Source organism: Chelonoidis abingdonii, chromosome 1 (genome assembly GCF_003597395.2).
Source record: "Chelonoidis abingdonii isolate Lonesome George chromosome 1, CheloAbing_2.0, whole genome shotgun sequence".
NCBI classification, from domain to species: Eukaryota; Metazoa; Chordata; order Testudines; family Testudinidae; genus Chelonoidis; species Chelonoidis abingdonii.
This window is the reverse complement of record NC_133769.1, coordinates 30,744,721-30,765,945: the sequence shown is the minus strand read 5'-3', so window position 1 is coordinate 30,765,945 and position 21,225 is coordinate 30,744,721. Positions and strand designations below refer to the sequence as shown.

The following is a 21,225-nucleotide window of genomic DNA, read 5'->3' as shown; positions in this document are numbered from 1 at the left end:
ACAGTACATGTGAGATCACGCTGCGAGGAGCAAAATGGTAGGGATTGCCAAAGCCCCATTGGCTGATGATGCAACTCCATTTGAAGTCGCGCGACCCACAGTTTGGGAACTGCTGCTGTATCAATTATTTGTATAAAAACTGTGTTGTGCTTATTGTGATCAACATTGCAATAGTGTTTAGGACTAACTCCCTTAGGTGCCTTTGAAAATCCCAGCCTACATGGTCCAACAGCAATACGTCAATAAATGGCAAAAAATGTTTATTTGTATTGAATTGCATTATCTTTCATGTTTTACCCCATGACTTAACTAAAAGAAGCAATGTCATGTTCCTGCCTTCCCCTGCAGCATGTACGTGTAACGAGGAAGGAACTCGCAAACCCGAGTGTGACAAAGACACTGGAGCTTGCAACTGCCGCATTGGTGTCACTGGAAAGCTCTGTGATCAGTGTGGTCGGGGCTTCAAACAAGAATTTCCCACATGCTCTCGGTGTCACCTTTGTTTTGATCAGTGGGATAATGAAATTACTACTCTATCTCAAACTGTTCAGGGGTTAATGAGATTTGCTGCAAATCTAGAAGATAAAAGAGGCACAAGGCCTGGCTGTGATATGCCCTTCAAAGGCTTAGAAGATAAGATTTCTGAAATAGACAGAATTTTAAAAACTCCTGTTCTTTCACTGGAGACAGTCTTAAACATCAAGGATTTTCATGGCTACATTCGGTAATATTTTCTCTTGTAGAACAGAAGTGCATTATAAATGTCACTGAATTGGAAGAGCAATCTTCCACTCTACTTTCATAGTTGTTCAATGTATTTATAGTTCTGCTTGTGATCACCATGCAGATACTGGATTGTCAATTAATGATCCTAAATCATCGATAGATTTATTATTGTGTATCCCATTAACAGCTCAAATCCTGAGTTGCTTCACAGCCCTGTCAGATGCAGTTGAGGTGAGGGAGGGGCTAAGTTTGCTTTAAAACACTTTTTCACTTCCCTGAACCCAAGGTCAGCTGCAGGTTGGTTCATCACACCAGCATAATTTAGAACAGCCTCAGGTCTGCTCTGAACTGTGCCCAGCTGCAGATTCAAGAAGTTCCAAACTTCAGGTGCTCAGACAAACTGAACTTTCAGTTGATCAAAATCCTTTAAGATGGCCACAAAGACTGCGATAGCCTTAAGATCTTTTCAGTAGGCAAATACAAGCACTCCAGAGTCCTGGATTTCTTGTCGCTGAGACATGGGGCTTGTCTACTGGTGCAGTTGCGCCGCTGTAGTACTTAGTGAAGACACTACCTTCACCAAAAGGAGGGCTTCTCCCATCTGCATAGGTACTCCACCTCCCTGAGAGGCAGTAGCTGTGTCGACAGGAGAAGCCCACCCATTGACATAGTGCTGTCTTCACCAGGAATTGGTTGGTATAACTACGTCGCTCAGGCATGTGGATTTTCCACACTCTTGGGCAAGGTCGTTAGACCAACATATGTTTGTAATGTAGACCAGGGCACAGACTTGCACATAATTCAAGTGCATGTATAAATCCCTGAAAGGCAGGGGGGTTTCTACATTCACAAGTGAGTAGGTATTTGAAGCTATATGTAATAAATACATAGATTAATAACTGACTAATGTACAAGAGCTTCACAGTATCAGGACATTGTGCTAATAATATATGTCTGAAACTAATGGGGTACTGGTATCACATCAGAATAATGGGAGAGGTGAAGCAATAATGTTGACACTCTGGTGAGAACAAGGTGAGCACAAAGGGAGGAAAGGCTCTAGTACAGCACCTCCTAAAACTTACAAGTAAAAACACTTCAGAAAGAAGCTCCAGGCTGGGAGGAAGCATTAGAAGAAGGAAGGAGGCAGTGACTAAGTACACATAATAGTCAGGAGATGCACTTTAAAAGATTTTAAGAGGCCTGGATTTAACACCCAGATTTTCAAAAGGCATGTGATTGCAAAACTACAATGGCATGCTGCAAACAAGCATTTGCATGCACAAATAGAGTGGCTGAATGCCTAATTAGCCAATCACATATGCATTCACCCACTCTGCATATGCAAATACATGTTTGAACATGTGAACCTGGGGGCTCGCCAGACATATGATGTTCAAACATTTTTGTGGGAGCATTGTCTGCATCCTTCATGGGCAATTTTTAACACAATTCCATGACTTTAAGCATTTGAGGAATGGAAGATTGATAAATCTCCACAACAGGTTTTATCATGACCGATCTGAGCTTGAAGCACACAGAATGACATCCTTACAGAAAGTGTCAATAAAATTGGGAATGTAAATGCTGGCCTTTTTTCACTTCGTCCTCTGGCCTTCCTAAATATGATGATGCCACAAGTGAATGTTTCCTTCTGATCTAAGATAAACTGTTGTCATCTAAAATAATGTATATCTAACTCGTAGATTAATAATAAATCTAGAATGATTACTGTACACCTGCACTTGTCTTCTGCAGACAAAAAGTTGCACAAATGAACCTATATCTCAATAAAATCGATGAATTTCCAGACCTGAATGGGATCACAGACGACATTAAGAAAGAAGCTGACCAGCTGTACGAAAACCTGAAACAGAAAATACATCTATATCACAATTTGAATAATTTGAGCCACAAAGGTAAAAAGACCAATAGCTAATCAAAATATGAGAACATTTTTCATGACATTTCACCCCCAATTTTCGCCAGTTCATTTTGCATGGCTTTAAACCCTCAGATTTTAGCTTTCCATAACATCTCAATAGTTTAAAAACTGCCACTATTTTTTCACATATCAACTTGCAAATCCACTTTTAGCTCAAAATTCCATGACTTCAAGCATTCAGAATTTCATTCAGAAGTACCAGAGCAGCCATATAAAAAAGGCAGAGGTAGGCCTCAAAAGCCCCCTGGTTTATAATGGGTTGGGAGTTAAGAGGACCTGGGTCTTGTTCCCTCCTCTAACATTGACTGGCCTTAGTAATATTTTGTAAAGCACTCTATAAATGCAAACATTATTTAATTAAGAACCGGGTCATATCAATAGCATACACTATGGCCAAAGGGCTAATGTGATCATTGTTTGCATAAAGAGGGAAGTCGCGAGTAGGAAAGTCTATACTATCTCTTTATTTGGCAATGATGCGACCACTACTGGAATACCGTATCCAGTTCTGGTATCAACAATTAAAGAAAGATGTTGATAAACTGGAGAGGGTTCAGAGAAAACATGCTGTATAGTGATAGACTCAAGCAGTTTCATCTATTTAGCTTACCAAAAAGAAGGTTAAGGAGAAACTCAAACTCGAGAAGTACCTACTGAAGTACAAAAATTTGATAGTGGGTTCTTCAGTCTAGCAGACAAAGGTAAAACAAGATTCAATGGCTGGAAGTTGAATCTAAACAAATTCAGATTGGAAATAAGGTGAACATTTTAAACAGTGAAGTTAATTAACCATTGGAACAACTTACCAAGGCTTGTGGTGGATTCTCTAACCGTGGCAATTTTAAAATCAAGATTGGATGTTTTTCTAAAAGATCTGCTCTAGGAAGTAGTTTGGGGAAGTTCTATGGCCTGACTTCCCATATAACATAGACTAGATGATCACAGTGATCCCTTTTGGCCTTGGAAAGTGAATCTGAATATCCTTGCAATATACATCTGGGAAAACAGAGCTCAGAGTGGTGAAGTGACTTGCTCAACATCACAGAGAATTGCAGTGTTAGAACTAGGTTCCTGTTCATACTGCATTCTTAAGTGAATTATGCTTAATATTAACTCGTGCTAAGGAGAATCTCCATCTGCTGGTAGGAGTAGTAGGGTTAATATCCTCTTTATAGGCCAGCCTCTAGAGAACGAGGCAAAAACATCAAGCAAATGTTAGTCCATTCAGTAAGAACAGTAGAACATATACAGTACAAACCACACTACTGATTGATCGAAGCAAATAGTGCTCAAGACAAGAAAGACCTTTGATTCTGGAAGACTATTGCAGGAATGTCAAACACCTTATGATACAATAAAGAACGTAACTATTATTTCTATAATACTGTCAGAAAGATGTAAAGTTTAAACTAATTCCAGTGTATAGAATATGTGTATATTCAAACAGGGCTTGCTATTGTTGTTGTTTTATTAATGTGCTCAGTGCTTACATGAAGCAAAATACCAGCACTTCTCTAAATTCAAAGTTTCTTGCTGCTTTATTTCAATAAGAATAAAATGGAGCTAACTAAGATTAAAAGAATGAAAGAGAGGATAAAAGACAAAGCTGAAAGAAAGAAGGAAGGAAAGAAAACAACTAATTGAGATGCAGAGCTTCTCTGCACTGATCCACTCTGCCACACCCCTTTGTGCCTGACTCCTCCATTCAGGCTGGTGCACTAGTGTTTCAGCACAATGTGGCGCTATTCCCACATTGATCACTTGTGCAGATTTTCTCAAAGCAATCCATAAAGCTGGAGAAACTTATTCAAAGTGGGGCTAAGAAAGAACATTTTATGCAAAGTGATAAGCAGGTCACTGATTTATGTACCTTTGTAGCTTAACCTGTTGATGCCGTTTGGTCAGATTCCGAGTCCTTTTCATGCTTTCAACCTTTTAGAGACCAACAGTCAGACATTCATATAAAACACCCATAACTGAGGTCTCTGGTTTATACTACACACAGAGTCATGGCCCTATGCATCCATTAGCCTTGCCACCAAGTATCTAACAGCTCCAACACTAAGCACTGCCACCAGACTGCCAGCTCTCTCATGAGCCTTCCTACCTGTTCAGTCTGTTTTTTCTTTTCCCCCATCTATCCTCAGTTTGGTGCCAGCACCACATCAGAGTTATGTCCTTTTGTGTGATGTGGGTATGGTGAGGTTAGAAAACCTGAGCCATGGGTGGTGAATTGGACCCCACCACATGTCTGTCTTTGCATAAAACCTTGCAAAACAGAGGGTGTATAGATCTCCTCCTAAATATTCGTTTGGCTGGCAGTCTAGAGCATGGCAATATTATAGTGGTTAATTAGAGTTGGTGAAAAGACACAAACATCAATGTCCTTAAAATGAATATTCACAATTGATGCATACTCAGTACATTAACTTTCCTGCTCTGTCTTTGCATCTTGCTTCAAAACCCATTGAAGTTAAAAGTTTTCATAACTTCAGTCAGCTTTGGATCAGGCCTCTAGTATCCAGCTGAGGCCTGGTCTACACTAGAAAATTAGGTCAGTATAACTTCCTTCTCAGGAGTGTAAAAAATTCACACACACAGACACACACCCCGAGTGGCATAGTTAAGCCAACCTAAATCCCTGTGTAGACAGCACTAGTCGATGGAAGAATTCTTCCATTGGCCTAGCTACCGCCTGTCAGGGAGGTAGATTATTTACACCAGTGAGAGACTCTCTCCCATTGGCGTAGGTAATATCTATACAGAAGCACTACAAAGGTGCAGTTGCAGCAGTGCAGCTATGCAGCTGTAGTTTTTTAAGTGAAGACAAGCCCTGAGTTGGTTACAAAAACAAAACAAAACAAAACAAAAACCCACCCTCCATAGCTGACTGAATAAAAGATTCACAAACCTGACAGAAAATCACAATCCCTGGCTGTCACAGCTTAATTTCCCCTCTCATCCAGAGCCAAGAACCAGCTGGCAACCTAGTGAAGCTATTGCCACTCATCATGTATCAAGAATGTATTTGTTAGACATAATAAAAATATGGTCTGCCTCTCATATATTAAATGCTATTTCTCTTTATGTAGATTCCTTCAGCAACATCAGGAAGTATTACCAAATGTCATCATCCGCTGAACAGAAAATCAGTGGAGCAGTCCCCATCATAAGATATTCAGAAAATACCAGGAATGGCATACTTGCCATGTTAGGCAATCGAACTGCAAAAGAAAACTATACCTTGGAGCAGCTCAGGATGTTCAAGACTCCAGATATCCAAAAACTGAATAAAAAGGTGACGTGCTATGGGTTTTATTTTTAAATGGGAGACAAATAAAATACTTGCTTTTGCCGTTGCCAATCAATAACATGGATATACACTCTTTTTTTAAAGGAAAGTTTGCAGTACTTTTAAATCTGGAAAAGGAGCTCTCAGGGTATGTCTACACGGCAACTAGAGACCCGTGGCTGGCCCGTGCCAGCTACTCAGGCTCACAGGACTCAGGCTGTGGGGCTGTTTTATTGCAGTATAGATTTCTGGGCTCAGGCAGAAGCCCAGGCTCCAGGATCCTGTGAGGTGGGAAGGATCTTGGGGATGCGGTCTTAAAAACAGAGGTACTGTCTGCTCTGTATGGACATTAAGGCCCTGTCTAAAGGTCACATGAGATAAAGCCACGTCAAAGGACCTGGTTACAATTCTGTTGTCTAGCCTGGTTATGAGCATGGTTCAGTTTGTAACATAGATTGGACCTTAACCATGTTTTAGAATTCAGTTAGGCCTATGGTTTCATGATTAGGCCATGGCTTTACTCACATAGTTAAGGTTCAGCCTACACTTCAGCTGTGAACCTAGGAGAGGGATAGCTCAGTGGTTTGAGCACTGGCTTACTAAACCCAGTGTTGTGAGTTCAGTCCGGGGGGGATTGAGCAGGGAGTTGGACTAGATGATCTCTTGAGGTCCCTTCCAACCCTAATAATCTATGATTCTATGAAATGTAACCAGGCAAGGGGATGATCCAGCTCTAGCTGCATTCCTTGATATGACTATATTTATACTGTACATAGGGCCTCAGCATCCCACAGCACTTTTTGTAAGACTAGCAGTTTTCACTGTTGTCATTGTCCAAAAGGTCCCACCACTTTATTGACCATTATATAGTGTGTGTTGGCTGGTTCACCGCCCACTATCCATCTCAGTGGCATTGTATTTTGTGAAGTCTTTTCGGATCCTTGAGGAGAAAAGTGCCATTATAAATGCAAATATTCTTACGTGCTCTAGTATTACATTTCAGAATCATGAAAAGCTCATCACGTGTTGCTTCTTGCCATTAATGTGCTTTTATTGCAGAGTTGTGGGCTATCAGGAAACCTGTCTTGTGTTATGACACGTTGTGGGGGAGCTTTATGTCGAAATAGCAATGGAAATGAACAATGTCGTGGCCCAAACTGTAATGGAACTCTTCCTCTTTCTACAAACACAGTCAAGAAAGCTGAAGAGACAGACATGGTGTTAAATAATTTGACTAGACAACTACAAGAGTCTGAAAATCAGGTACTGTATAACCTAATCCAGTGTATTCTGTGGAATAATTTGGCAGCCAGATATGATGCAGGAATTAAGATGAAGAATTTGACTAATCCAAACTGTCATGTCCAGAAGGTAATTGTGCAATTATTATAAAAGGGACAGTGTCAAAATTAGAGCAACAAGGGGGTCAGGTAATATCTTTTATGGAACCAACTACTGTTGGAGAACGAGATAAGCTTTTGAGCTACACAGAGCTCTTCTTCAGGTCTGGGAAAGGTACTCCGAGTGTCACAGCTAAACACGAAACAAGATTGTTTAGCATAAGGAGTTAACACATATTGTGAAAGAGGATTCAAAGTGGCCGATTAAAATCTTTGCAGGCATAGAACCAAAAAAGGGGGGCAAATTGTTTACAGATTGTTGTAATAAGCCATAAATCCAGTATCTTTATTAAGGCCATGATTTTTAATGTCTAGCAAAGTTATGAATTTAAGCTATGAGTCTCGTGTTGTGAAGGTTTCCTTTGAGGACAAGGACTGAGAGGTCACATATAAAGTGATTGCTTTGTGAAGTGTTCCCTCACAGGTGATGCAGTGTTTTTGTGTCTTATTTTTCTGTGTGACTGTCTAGTTTCACCCACGTAGTTGTTATTGGAGGATTTAATCCACTGGCTGAGGTATACCACATGTTGTGATAGGCATGTGTAGGACCTATAGATCTTGAAAGGTGTTTTGAGGGGGGTATTGATTGTTATAGCAATGGAGAAGTGTAGGCAGGTTTTGCATCTGTTGTTATGTCAGGGTCTGGTGCTGCTCTGAGTTGGTGGGTCCTGGTCTGTGGGGAGCTTCCTTCTGATGATGGGATTGTTGAGGTTGGAGGGATGTTTGAGGGTCAGAAGAAGGGTTGGGAAAGCTTTATTTCAGGATGTGGTCCCAGTCGAGTATGGGTTGTAACTATTTACTGATATACCATCTGGGTTCCAGTGTGGGGTGGTAGATGACAACTAGGTGTGTGTGGGGTCAAAAGTTTTTTTTTTTCCCCTGTATTGAAGCAGGTTATTTTGGGGTATTTGGGTGGCCCATTTCCCTTAAGCGATCTACTTCTCTTGTGGAATATCCTTGTATGGTGAAGGCAGTTTTAAGTGTGCTAAGATCTGTATCCTGGACTTCCTGCTAGGAGCATATTCTGTGGTAACTGAGGGCATGGCTGTAGATAACAGATTTCTTGGGGTGGTTACTAGATCTGTGAAGATAGGCATGGTGATCCCTGAGGTTCTTGTATACAGTTGTCTGTAGAGTTCCATTGCTGAAGATGATTGTAGTGTCCAGGAAGTTGATGCTGGTGCAGGAGTGTTCTAGAGAGTGTTGGATGGTGGTGGTTGTTAAAATTGTGGTGGAAACCTGAGGGAGCCTAGGTCATCTGTCCAAAGGATGAAATATCATTGATGTGTCTCAGGTATATCATAGGGTTTGTGGTGTTTTCAGAAATCCTTCCTCAAGGTGGCCCATTTAGAGATTGGTATTTTGGGGAGCTATCCAAGTACCCATGGCTGTTCCCATGGTTTGGACTCAGTATTTGTTGTTAAATGTGAAATTGTTATGGGTGAGGATGAAATGGATGGGTTTAGCGATGTGTTTGGGGTGGATAGCTGAGTGTTGTCCATTGCTTGTAGATGTTTGAGGGAGGCAGTGATGCATGCCATCATTGCGAGGGATGTTGCTAGGTAGGGAATTGACATCCATGGTGGCAAGAATAGTGTTTGGAGGGAGACTGTTAATGTTGCAGAGATCCTGGCTGAAGCCAGTTGTGTTCTGGAGGAAGCTGGCCCTTTGTGTGGTGGGTGGTTTGAGGATGGTTTCGATGAGTCCTGAGATTCCTTCAGTAAGAGTGCCAGGGCTAGGTATGATGTTTGTATATCTCAGCAAGTATGTAGCAGGTCCCTGGGGTGTAGTCGTGGGGGATGAAGTTGTAGAGTTTCCCTTGGATTTTTTTAGGAAAAGACTTGGTGATATCTTTACATTTTTCTGTGAATTGTGCTGTTGGATGATCTTTGAGTTCTTTATAGTAGATGGTGTTGGACAGTTGTCAGTCGGCATAGTCATCATGGTTGGGAATTACAATGGTGCTTTGGCACATCACATCTACCACAATCTCTCCATGTCAGAAGGACAGCTATGCAGTCCCTGAAATCCAACCACCAGATAATGATCAAATCAGCAGACACTAGATTTATGATTTATTACAACAATCTGTAATCCAATAACTCCCTTTTTTGTCCTAGGACTGCAGAGTTGTTAATGGGCCACTTTACTTTGAATGATCTCTCACAATATGTGTTCATTAGTTATGCAAAACAATCTGTTCCACCTTGTATTTAGCTGTGAAATGCTGCATACCTTTCCCAGCCTTGAAGACAAGCTCTGTGTTGCTTGAATGCCTGTCTCTCTTGCCAACATAAGTTGGTCCAATAAAAGATATCACCTTGTCTCTCTAATATTCTGGGGCCAATACCTGGCTACAATACTACAAACAGTGGCAAAATTAGTAAGCCAAATATTTGATGTGCTGTCATTGTCTTTTAAAGTGAACATTGCCCCAGGGTGGCTTTTTACATCAGAGATGAAATGTCATCTCGTGGCTAACGCACAGGACTGGGAGTTAGGAAAGCTAAATTCTATTCCTAACTGTGCCACAGACTAGACAGGTGATCTTGCAAGACATTGGCCCTGATCCTGCCAAGACTTAACCACTTGCTTAACATTATGCACCTGAATGAGTCCCAATGCATGCTCATTGATATCAAAGGGATTCCTCACGTGCTTAGAGTTAATTTAAGTTCACGAGTAATTTTTTAAAAAAAATCATTCTCTGAGAGCATCCTCTTTAAATAGTTTCTTTCACTTTTAAAAATGTCTTTAAAAATATGAGATGTTCTGTTTCTGCGATGTTGTATACAGATCTCTTCAGTTGCCAGTTCTCCCTTGCTAACTATGCAACAAAACAATGAAAATGACTATACATAAAATCCTGTCAAATGCACAGTAAACAAAGTGGAAAAACATTAAAAATTTGTTCTCATTACTAGTTTCTTTAAATCCTGGTTATTATAGGTGATACTTGTAACAATAATAGATCAAACATTTTCAGACAGAAATCTGATTTTTCATGTTGACAATGTCCCTTTAACCTCTCTGGGCCGCAGTTTCCTTCTTTATAAAATATAGGTGATATTTACAGTACCTTACAGGGGAATTGTAAGGATAAATTAATCTGTGTGAAGCATTCTCTTCCTGGATTGCAGAGAACCAGTGCATAGAAGTTTCACCTAAAGCACAATATGGCCTTGAGCAAAACAAACACCTGTTTTGCTGTTTAAAAATGGTTGAAACATAGCTAATGAAAATAAAACTATCAACTGGGGCCTGGTCTACAGCAGGAAATTAGGTCGGTATAACTAACTACCTTGTCAGAGGTGTGAAAAATACACAGCCCTGAGCAATACAGTTAAACCAACCTAAATACAGCACTAGGCTGACAGGAGACTGATCCCATTGACCCAGCTATTGCCGTTCAGGGAGACGGAGTAACTATTGTGATGGGAGAATCTATCCCATTAGCGGCATAGGTAGTATCTTCACGGAAGTGCTACAGTGGTGCAGTTGCGCTGCTGTAGCATTTTAAGAGTAGACAAGCCCTAAATGATTATGAATATAGTATTAATGGAAACACTGAATTTTCAAGGACATATTTTAAACCTACGGGCCTTGGCACCATCCTTTATGTAATAAATTTAATAATGTTACATTTTATACTGATTCCAAGCAGAAAGGGGGGAATAGATGCAATTACGAGATATTCCCTCCCATCAACCTGAATGTTCATATCATTTTAAGAGTGAGTGAGGTGCAGCATCTTGTTCTTTTACCAATAGGCATTTTTTGCCTTCAAAACAATAATTGTTTAACAGTCTGTGAAAATGGAAGGAATATATTGTGTTATCTTTGGTGTAGGTCCAAATGAAGTCAATGCTATAACACCCACTCAGTTTAACAGGACAAGAACCAGGCCCAGAGTTTTTTATAAGTATTGTTTTAATATGTTCCAATGGGAGCCGAGCTTGACAAACAATGACATTGAAACCCTAGAGAGGATAACACTATATTTAAAAATATTTCCAGATTGAAAGCATCAGAAAAATGGCAGAAGACACCAAGACGAAAGGCTCACAGTTACATGGGAAACTAGAGAAAGCTAAGAATCAAACTGAAATTGATACCGAGAATGCAAAGGAGTTCATCAGAAAAGTGAAAGACTTTTTGTTAGGTAAATATGCAAGGAAAGTTCTTCTTTGAATCCTGTTTCCTGTATTTCAATATCATATGACATTTACCTCTCTGCTTTGTAATATGATGGCTCAGCCTGGGTACCCCCAAAATGCACAGGCATTTTCAGCTTTAACAGCCACACTGCACACATACGTCTGATTTGCTGTCTACTTTCAGACTTGATCAATCTCTTTCAGTGACGCTGTTTCACACCGTTCTCCCTCCCATGGCACAGCAGTATGTTGGACTATTTCCCAGAGATCTGTTAAGTCCCAACCCTGTAACGACTTATTAATGGGCTTAATGTTAAGCATGCAGATGCAAGTGGTCTGGATGGCTACTGCCTTACACAACTAATTGTTGGTCCACTCATGCCCACAAGCTCCAGAGCATTTCCTGTGTGGAAGGTTCTCCATGGGGATCCACATGTGGGGAGTGACCAGATAGGCAGGGCTGCCAGCGGAGGGCACAAGGCACATTCAGCCTTCCCACACTAGTCCTGCAGAAATCAGGACACAGTGATACATTCCACAGCCCTGAATCGGCCAGCAGAATGTGATAATGAGGATGGCTGGGGAGGTCCACATTCATGCAACTCTAACAGCCATAAGTGGGTCAGAGCATCTGCAGATCCAGCCTACAAGCTTGGGGCCTACTCTGCATCCTCACCCCTGGGAGCTGCATTTCATCTCTCCTGCATTTCACCTGCATAAAGCACAGTGACCCCTAAGGATGCAGTTTTCCATGCTCACTAAGAGGCACAGAGTTGACTGTTGCATGGTAGGGAGAGAACTGGGGACTTTCCTTTCACCCCTCCTTGACCTGCTTCCTCACCTTTTTTAAAAGGACAATGAATGCATCAAATCTGTATTGATGCATTAGCATTCAGCTCTTGTGAATCTCACAATATTTGATGTTCTTGTTAGAGCCCTAGTCCTGAAGTCAAGTCAAGAATCTCTGCTTTCATTTTAAAATAAAGTTTTCAGGCCTCATTCTTGTTGAAAACAGGTGAATCCTAAAGGTTAAAAAAAAAACCAAAAAATAACCCCAGAAGGCAAGTAAAAAAAACAACCACCCAGCTTTATTTATTTCTCAAGATTTCTAAGCCAGTCTCGTGGTTTCGGTGGCTTGACTTACAATTTTTGAACATTTGGGGTTGGCAATCCAGCCTGCTGTGGTGGAGTGACAGCTAGGAACAGAGTCATCCTTTGCAATGAGACAATCAAACTACTTTATCAAAAATAAAGGCAAAACTGTGCATAAGTCCTAGTAATTTGTAGATTTTGTTTCCTTGATAACAACGGTGAATGAATCATTCATAATTGTTCTTACTTACAAATTAAAAAGGCAGGAAATACAACAGTTAAGGTGCCTATGGCAATGTTAACTCAGCCACACTGAGCATTGCCATGTGTAGTAGCTTTTGTTTCTGTTCTTTGTTGTTAAATATTTCTAAGAAAATTACCCCTCAGGAATGAAGGAGTTAATGGTGCCCCCTGAACAGCACACCACTGTCATTTCTAGTGCTTAACTTTTGGTAGGTTGTTTTGCAACATTAGCGCAAACTTTTTAAATGTTTATTTCCACCCAAGGCACCTTCTGAACATTGTGGCCATGTTCCCACAACACTCACCTTTGTGTCCCTTTGATCTGGTGGGTGGGGGGAGAAATGGGCTTTGCATAACACAGCAAAATGTGTCAATCATTTAGAGAGACAAGGAGGGTGAGGTAATATCTTTTATTGGGCCAACAGAAGCTGGTTCAGCAAAAGATATTACCTCACCTACCTTGTCTCTCTAATATCCTGGGACCGACATGGCTACAACAACACTGCATACATCAGTGATTTAGAACCCTCTGGGGATTGAGTTTTACACCCAAATTTTAATACACCAGTTCAAAGTAGGCTCAAATCCATTTTATCCTGCTCTGACAACAGATTAGCAGCATCTTGAAATATAACATTACACTAAAAAAGGGAGAAAGAATTGCTTGACCCCACCTTGCTGTGTTTGTCAACTTTATTAGCCAACATAACTCAGCATACATGACATTGTACCAATGTTTAAATTTCACTGTGCAGAAAGGTACATCTTATTATGTTCTATGCTCTATTTGTTAAAGATGAAAGTGCACCTCCAGAAGACATAGAGAAGGTTGCAAAGCATGTTCTAGACGTAAACCTTCCAAGGACTCCACAAGAGCTAACAAATATGCTTGATAAAATCAGGAACCTTGTAACACACTGTGAGGACTATGAAATAAATGTGAACAAGTTAAATAACCAAAGGAAAGATGCCCAAAAACTTCTGGTAGAAGCAAAACAAGCTGAGTGAGTAGAATATTCTCTTACTGGTGTGATAAATCTAAATGAAATTGCAGTGCAAGTACCAAGGGCAAATTCATTAGTGAGGTCACTCAGTATGCCAGCCAGTAGGTGGAAGGGCTACACAGCAGATAAGTTCAGAGCTTTCATTACAGCATGTTCCTACTTTTCATTTGCACTGGGGCCTCCTTCCAATGGTAATGATCTGACACCTTTCTCACCACACAAAGCTGTGTAAACCATCAAAGGCTACAGCCCAGATCCTCTCATGTATTTAGACACCTAACTCCCACTGATGGAAGATAGGCTCCTAAAAACCTTTGAGGATCTGGGCCTACATCTCTGCTAGCTCTTGACTGCTCTGCCTGCTGAACTAGCCAAGCAGAATTGTCAACGCAAGGAAGCTCTTCACTTCATTTGGGACCTCATTCATTGGGAGGTTTGAATGGTGATATGCAACCAGAGTAAGAATGTGGGGAGAAGGAAAATGTATTCAGCTCCTTGACCTCTTGAACGATAGCGCAGCATAAGCCAGCCTGCCGCATCACACCCCAAACTTAACTTTCAAGTCTATCTTGATTTCTCTTTTTGATGGGTTGCTTTCCCATCCCATTGGGCCCAGCAATTCTAGATTTTTGGAAAAGCTGGGGAATGCTGGGCTCAAGGAACCAGGGGACTAGTAATGCATTTCTGGGTTTAGGGGTATAAAGGGATTTGAGGATATCCCTTTTACTGGATTTACACATTACAATATTATACAACTATTTACTTTTATTTTAGGGAAGCAGCAAAAGCTTTGCCACCTCTTGATGAAGTGATAAATAACCTGAAGGAAGCTGAAAGCACGAAAGGACAAACCAAAGACACCTTCGTAAGGTTAAATGGAGAGAGAGAAGAAATAAAGACAAAAATCTCTCAGGTATCTTTATGTACAATGTTGCCAATGATTATAGCTTTTTTTTATCCATTTATTGTGTGATGTTATGTTATGATTCTTGCAATTCACTTAAATTACAGCCTGTTTCTAAAACCTGGATTGCGACCAAAGATCTCAAAGATACTGCGAATTTAGACCAGTGTAAATGTGAACAGATTTTGGCCCAGATATAGCACCAGTTCCACTTTAAAGAGGACTTGTTAATCTGTTTGCCTTAATATCATTCAGTGGTGAGTTTTGCAGGTTAGTTATACATTGCATAAAGGGAGTATGGCCTTCTGGTTGTTTTCCTGTAGACTGAAAATCAAGTGAATAAGACAAGTGATGAACTAAAGGACTTTTCAGAAAAACAGTCTGAGCTGGAAGATGAAATTGCCATGCTGCAGAGGAAAATGCTGATGAATGGGAACCAGGCTGCAAATGCAAAAGCAGATGCAGAACAGGCACAAAAGCAAGCTATGGACACAGATAAAGTAATGTATTTCTGTCACATATTCAAGAAAGAAAATTGCTGCCCTTCCCACGTTTTTTGCTATTTTTGAATGAAAAGTGTAGTGTAAATATGCATATATGAGCTTCCCAAGATTTATTTACATTTTCCATTATGCCATCCAGTTTAGAGTTGCACAGAATCAGAAGCATTTTCTTCCCATTTTAACTTACCCAGAAAACAATAGTCCTTTTTACTTACATCAATTTAAACAAACACAAATCTTGTGCGAGACCGTGATATCCTTACTCCCATTGAATAGTACATTACATCCGGGGCAAGATGAGTGAAGGTATCACAATCTTGTCCCTTGCATTTAACACACTTGACTTCAGAGAAAACTGTTTTGTTTTTCCCCCTTGATGCTCAATATAGCTCAAATTCTTAAGCACCCACTGAGCTAGGTGGAAATTTTCCAGAATTCTGTGTATGGATAACAAAGAGCCACAGATCAAAAGCCAAAGTATGCACTGAATGAGCCTCCACACTACATGAAATCCAGCAGAAATCAAATTGCAGCCTTCACAGTAACCAAAACCAAGTAGGCATAGAGCCAGAAAGTAAATATTAAATCAAATATGTAAAAATTATGCTTTGCCTAGTTCATTAAAACTGAATTGAGCCTTGTGTCTAAAATGGAAGCAAACACAAAACCAATAAAGGGAAATAAACTAGGAATAACACAATCTTTTAAAATCCTGCTTAAATTATGTTCATTATCCAGCTCCATCCTCTCTTTATTTTGGATTGTTCAACAGGCAAGACTGTTTTTATTTTGATTTCTGCTGGATTTTGCATTTTCAGGACTTCATCCAATGCATATTTATCCTGGGTGAGTTTTAGATTTAAAAGAAGGAAAGACATAATGTGTGATTCAGAGAGGAGTGGTAAATGAGGTAGAAAAATCTCTGTTTTCTTCGTAGGTCAAATAAATTACAGGGCACATCGTTACACAAAATCAAGTGGGGTTGGTTGGTTTGTTTGTTGTTGCAGGAATTTGCAAACCTTAAGAGAAAATACACCATTCTGCAAGAAAAAGTAAAAATAAAAGGGCTTCCAAGAGAAACATTAGAGAAACTGAAGCAGCTGAAAGAAGCAGCAGAGAAACTGGCTGAAGAGACTGAAGAAAAAATCAAAAGAATAACAGGTGTCCCACTTTCATTTCCATGCCCAGCAGTGAAATACGTATGAAAATGCTGAAAGACGGAGATATAACCTGAAGGCCTTGTCTACACACATAGTGCACTACCTTACCGATGATCAGTTTAAAAACCAACGTAGTTAAACTGGTGCAAAGTTTCAAACTGGTTACCTTGGTTTAGCTGTGCCTGTACATTTTCTAACACAAGCTGCTATAAGCCAAGCTTAAATCAGTTTAAGAGTGTCCACACAGGGTTCTGCAACAATTTAACCGAATTGATTTAAAAACACACTGGTCGCAACAATCCTAAAGCGCAATCCTGCCCAGTACTGAGCACCTTTGGTTCCCACTGGAATCAGCAGGTTTGCCTGGGGAATGGGGAAAAGTTATTTAAGTGGTGAAAATTTGGGATGGGTCGGGAGGGGTGGAATACAAGTACCACTAGAGACAACGGGAACTGAGGATATTCGGCACCTTGTAAGATCAGGCCCTTTGTGTCCTGATGGGATTCTGTGCACATCTGTAAAGCACAACTGAATGCAAATACTGAGTGGCTGGGACAGGCTAGTGAGATTCTGTTTGAGCATTAGACTTTTCACAGCTTTCCACTTTTATTAGACAGGTTTCAGAGTGGTAGCCTTGTTAGTCTGTATCAGCAAAAACAATGAGGAGTCCTTCTGGCACCTTAGAATGCTGCAAGTACTCCTTTTTACTTTTATTAGAGTCACAGTCTGTGTGTCAATAGTAAATCACAGTAATACCACCACACTAGCAAACCATCAAAGTACATAGCAACAGTCTACTGAATGGGCCCAATCCTGCATCCATTGACACATATGGAAGTTGCATCACTGATTTCAAAGAAAGCAGCACTGGGGTCAGTGCTGGGCTTGCTCCTACCAGGCGCAGCGGCCTATAAAAATAACCAACCAGCAAATGCCAGCATGGGAGTAAATTCTTTTGGATGTTGATGGGGGGTAAGAAAGAGAGCACAAGAGGGAATAAGCTTGAGAAAAGCTACTGAAGAAAAATAACCCTGTTCTGTTGTCTCCAAGCATTCCTCAGTCCAAAGGCCCCGAAACTATGATGATGGGAATCTTAGGACTGCACATCATGAAAAAATGCAGTTTTGATTCATCGTCAGTGCATGTGTTTTCATGATAAAGACTGGGGGCCTCTGAACAACCCGTGTGTAAATCTGGAGTAACTGCGTAGAAGCCAGTGGAATTACCTGCATAAAACTCCCATAAAGGAGAGGAGCATGAGTTATTTGGAGCCAGACTGTGAGCCTTTATTTACACTGTTGAGTGCTCAGTTCGTTTGAGTCATTGCCACTGAAAACAGCTGACTAAGACAAGGTCTCCACAGACTAAAGCTATGTCTACACTGGCAAGTGACAACAAAACTTTTGTTGTTCAGAGGTGTTAAAAAAACACACATACACACTCCAAAAAGACAAAAGTTGTCAAGGAAAAGCACCTCTGTGAACAGCGCTTTGTCAGCAGGAGCAATCTCCTGCTGATAAAGCTAATGCCATTCATGGGGGGTGGAAGTTTTTTTGTGGGCAGGAGAGCTCTCTCCTGCCAACAAACAGTGACTACACTGTGTGCCTTTTTAGCGGCATGGCTGTAGTGGCACAGCTGTGTCGCTAAAAGCTGTGTAGTGCAGACAAAGCCTTACTCACAATGGCTAACAATAAAAGCACACTTGCAAAAATAAACAGCTTGAAGGCTGTTGTAATCTGCAGATAAAATGCATGTGTTCTTATCAAATAGTTTTAGTGGCAACACACATTTCTCCAGGGGAACTATTTGATAACAACACGTGTGTTTTATCCACAGTTTTTACGTGCACAACAATAAATGCATCATTAAATGTTACTTTCTTCTTTCAGATTTGGCAAAGAAGCTCCAAGATCTGAATCAAACTAAACAAGATAAGGCTGATCAACTAAAGCAACTAGAGGAACAAGTAATAGCCATAAAAAATGACATTATTGAGCAAGAAAACAAATACGCTACATGCAAAAGTTAGGACCTGGTACAACATCCTGTCTCAAATGGCAATGGAAATTGGCTCAAGCCTCTGTTTTTACCATTTTCTGAACTTTTCGGAATTGAATGGCTGTATTCTGCTAAGCCAGGGCCGTGTACAGTATTTAGATACATGGAATTATCTAATTTTCTTTTGGTTTTTAGTCCAGTTTAATTTACATGGCACTAGGAAAAACCTGTTAATAAAATACTTGAAGAAGTTAGCGGGGCCTGTTTTTCATGCTGACTCTTACAGACAAGCCCAGCGGTAAGCCCACTAGCTCCTCTTGATGAAAAGGGGAGAATCTGAATGTAGCCCAGCCAGTGACATAGGTAACAGGCTCAAAGGATGAGTGCACCACAAGGGCTATTCCCTACCAGATTTTTCACCTGTTGAAAACCTACCATCACCACCAGGCCTTTCAATGAACCTCCACTCATGCCTGTGAGAGTCCTTGCAATGGCCCTCTGGTGTGTGTAGTGATAAATTGTACAGGGTGGTGTGGAAGCTGAGAAGTGTGAGGATGGAGAGTTTGCATGGTTGAAGAAAAGGCACCTTTTCTCTATCATCCTCCCATGCACACCCTCTGGATGCTAAGCAGAACTGTCCCCTACGTACCCTCACCACCACCCCTGTCCTCCCATGACAGGGGTCCCAGGATTCACTATGAAAATCTAGTCTCCTTCCCTGGGACACAGCAGGGAGGAGCAAGCCTTGCTCAGCCCAGTGAAGCATGCGGCCTGTTTGTTCACAGAAGGTATTCTCATGTAGCATCGGACCATTAAAGGACATAGGTGATGGGTTGCAATTTTCCTCTCCCACACTAGGTGGCTGTATACAGATGTTTAAATCCAGTCTTCCCAATGTGACTAGAATAAGTTGTAAATTCATTAACTTTGGTTAAAGAAATGTTTTGATCAAAAGCTCGTGTAATATAATTTATCTAATCCATATGAAACAAGCCAGGTTACAGTGCTGTATAATAAAGACGTCATAGCTATAAAAACCAATGATGCACCTGATTCTGCAAACACTGCCAGGCATAGTGATTACTACCAGAGCAGTCCTAGCGAGCACTTATGTTTGGTGGGCCAGGTCTACACTGCACACTTACTTCAGTATAACTATGTTGCTCAGGAGTATAAAAAAATCTACACCCCTAAGGGTATGTCTACACTACGGGATTATTCTGATTTTACAGAAACCAGTATTTGGAAACAGATTGTATAAATTCGAGTGCATGTGGCCACACTAAGCACATTAATTTGGCAGTGTGTGTCCATTTACTGATCCTAGCGTCGACTTCCGGAGTGTTGCACTGTGGGTAGCTATCCCATTGCTATCCCATAGTTTCGGCAGTCTCCCTCGCCCATTGGAATTCTGGGTTGAGATCACAATGCATGATGGTGCAAAAACAGTGTCATGAGTGATTCTGGGTAAATGTCGTCAGTCAATCCTCCCTCTGTGAAAGCAACGGCAGACAATCATTTTGTGCCTTTTCCCTGGATTGCCCTGGCAGACGCCATAGCAAGGCAGCCATGGAGCCCGTTTAGCCTTTTTTCACTGTCACCATATGTCTACTGGATGCTGCTGACAGATGCGGTACTGCAGTGCTACACACCAGTATCCCCTTGCCTTTGCAAGTTAGCAGAGACGGTTACTAGTCATATTGTACCGTCTGCTGCTTTGCAAGTTAGCAATGAAGGTTACCAGTCATATTGTACTGTCTGCTGCTTTCATGGATGCTCCTGGATGACCTCGGTGAGGTCAGCCGGGGGTGCATGGACAAAAATGGGAATGACTCCCCAGGTCATTCCCTTCTTTATGTTTTGTCTAAAGGTAGAGTCAGTCCTGCCTAGAATATCAGGCAAGTCTACTAAAGAACCAGAGAGGCAAACAGCCGCTCCTGGTCAGAGCCCCAGACATCTCACAGAAATGATGAGCTCCATGCCATTCTAGGGGGTGCCCCTGCAACAACCCCATCTGTTGCTTCCCTCCTCCCACACCCCTCCTGGGCTACCGTGCAGTTATCCCCCCATTTGTGTGATGAAGTAATAAAGAATGCATGAATAAGAAACAACACTGACTTTATTGAGATAAAATGGGGGGGAGGCAGCCTCCAGCTGCTATGATATTCCAGGCAGGAGTGAATCTCCATTAGACATTAAAGAGGGGGGGGGAGCACAGCCTCCAACTGCTATGATATTCCAGAAAGGACTGAATCTCCAGGACACAAAGCTTAAAGAAGGGAATGACCGGGAGTCACTCCCATTTTTGTCCAGGTGACCCCGTCTGACCTCACCGAGGAGGCCAGCCAGGAGCACTCATGGGAATGATGACGGATAACGAGTCATATTGTACCTCTGGCCATCAGGAAGAGAAGGAATGGGATGCTGTTTTGTGTAACACTGCAGTATAGCGTCCTGCCAGCAGCATCTCAGTAGACATATGGTGAATTGAAAAAAACAAGAAAACGATTTTTTCCCTTTTCTTTCAACAGGGAGAATTGACAACATACTACCCTGAACACCCTGCGACCAATGTTTTGACCTTCAGGCATGGGGAGCTCAGCCAACGAATGCAAATGCTTTTTGGAGACTGCGGGAACTGTGGACTAGCTAGAGTCTCAGTCCCCCCTCCCTCCTCCATGAGCGTCCATTTGATTCTTGGCTTCGGTTACGCTTGTCAACAACAGCAAACTGGTGTTGACGTCTCTGCTGTGGCCGCTTCTATCATAGCCTGGAGATTTTTTCAAAAATGTTTTGGCATT

General features: G+C 41.3%; 1 protein-coding gene across 1 annotated transcript in view; it reads left to right on the top strand.

Annotated features, from left to right (window-relative positions):
* Positions 1-18,455, top strand: part of LAMB4 (laminin subunit beta 4) — a 76,061-nt gene extending 57,606 nt beyond the window's left edge. Inside the window, exons 25-34 of the mRNA XM_032803993.1 lie at positions 349-724; positions 2,485-2,645; positions 5,764-5,969; positions 7,023-7,226; positions 11,381-11,525; positions 13,652-13,859; positions 14,634-14,772; positions 15,087-15,263; positions 16,274-16,427; positions 18,316-18,455. Coding sequence (XP_032659884.1) covers positions 349-724; positions 2,485-2,645; positions 5,764-5,969; positions 7,023-7,226; positions 11,381-11,525; positions 13,652-13,859; positions 14,634-14,772; positions 15,087-15,263; positions 16,274-16,427; positions 18,316-18,455 — 1,910 coding nt within the window. The remainder of the gene's footprint in view (positions 1-348; positions 725-2,484; positions 2,646-5,763; positions 5,970-7,022; positions 7,227-11,380; positions 11,526-13,651; positions 13,860-14,633; positions 14,773-15,086; positions 15,264-16,273; positions 16,428-18,315) is intronic.
* Positions 18,456-21,225: the final 2,770 nt, after the last annotated feature.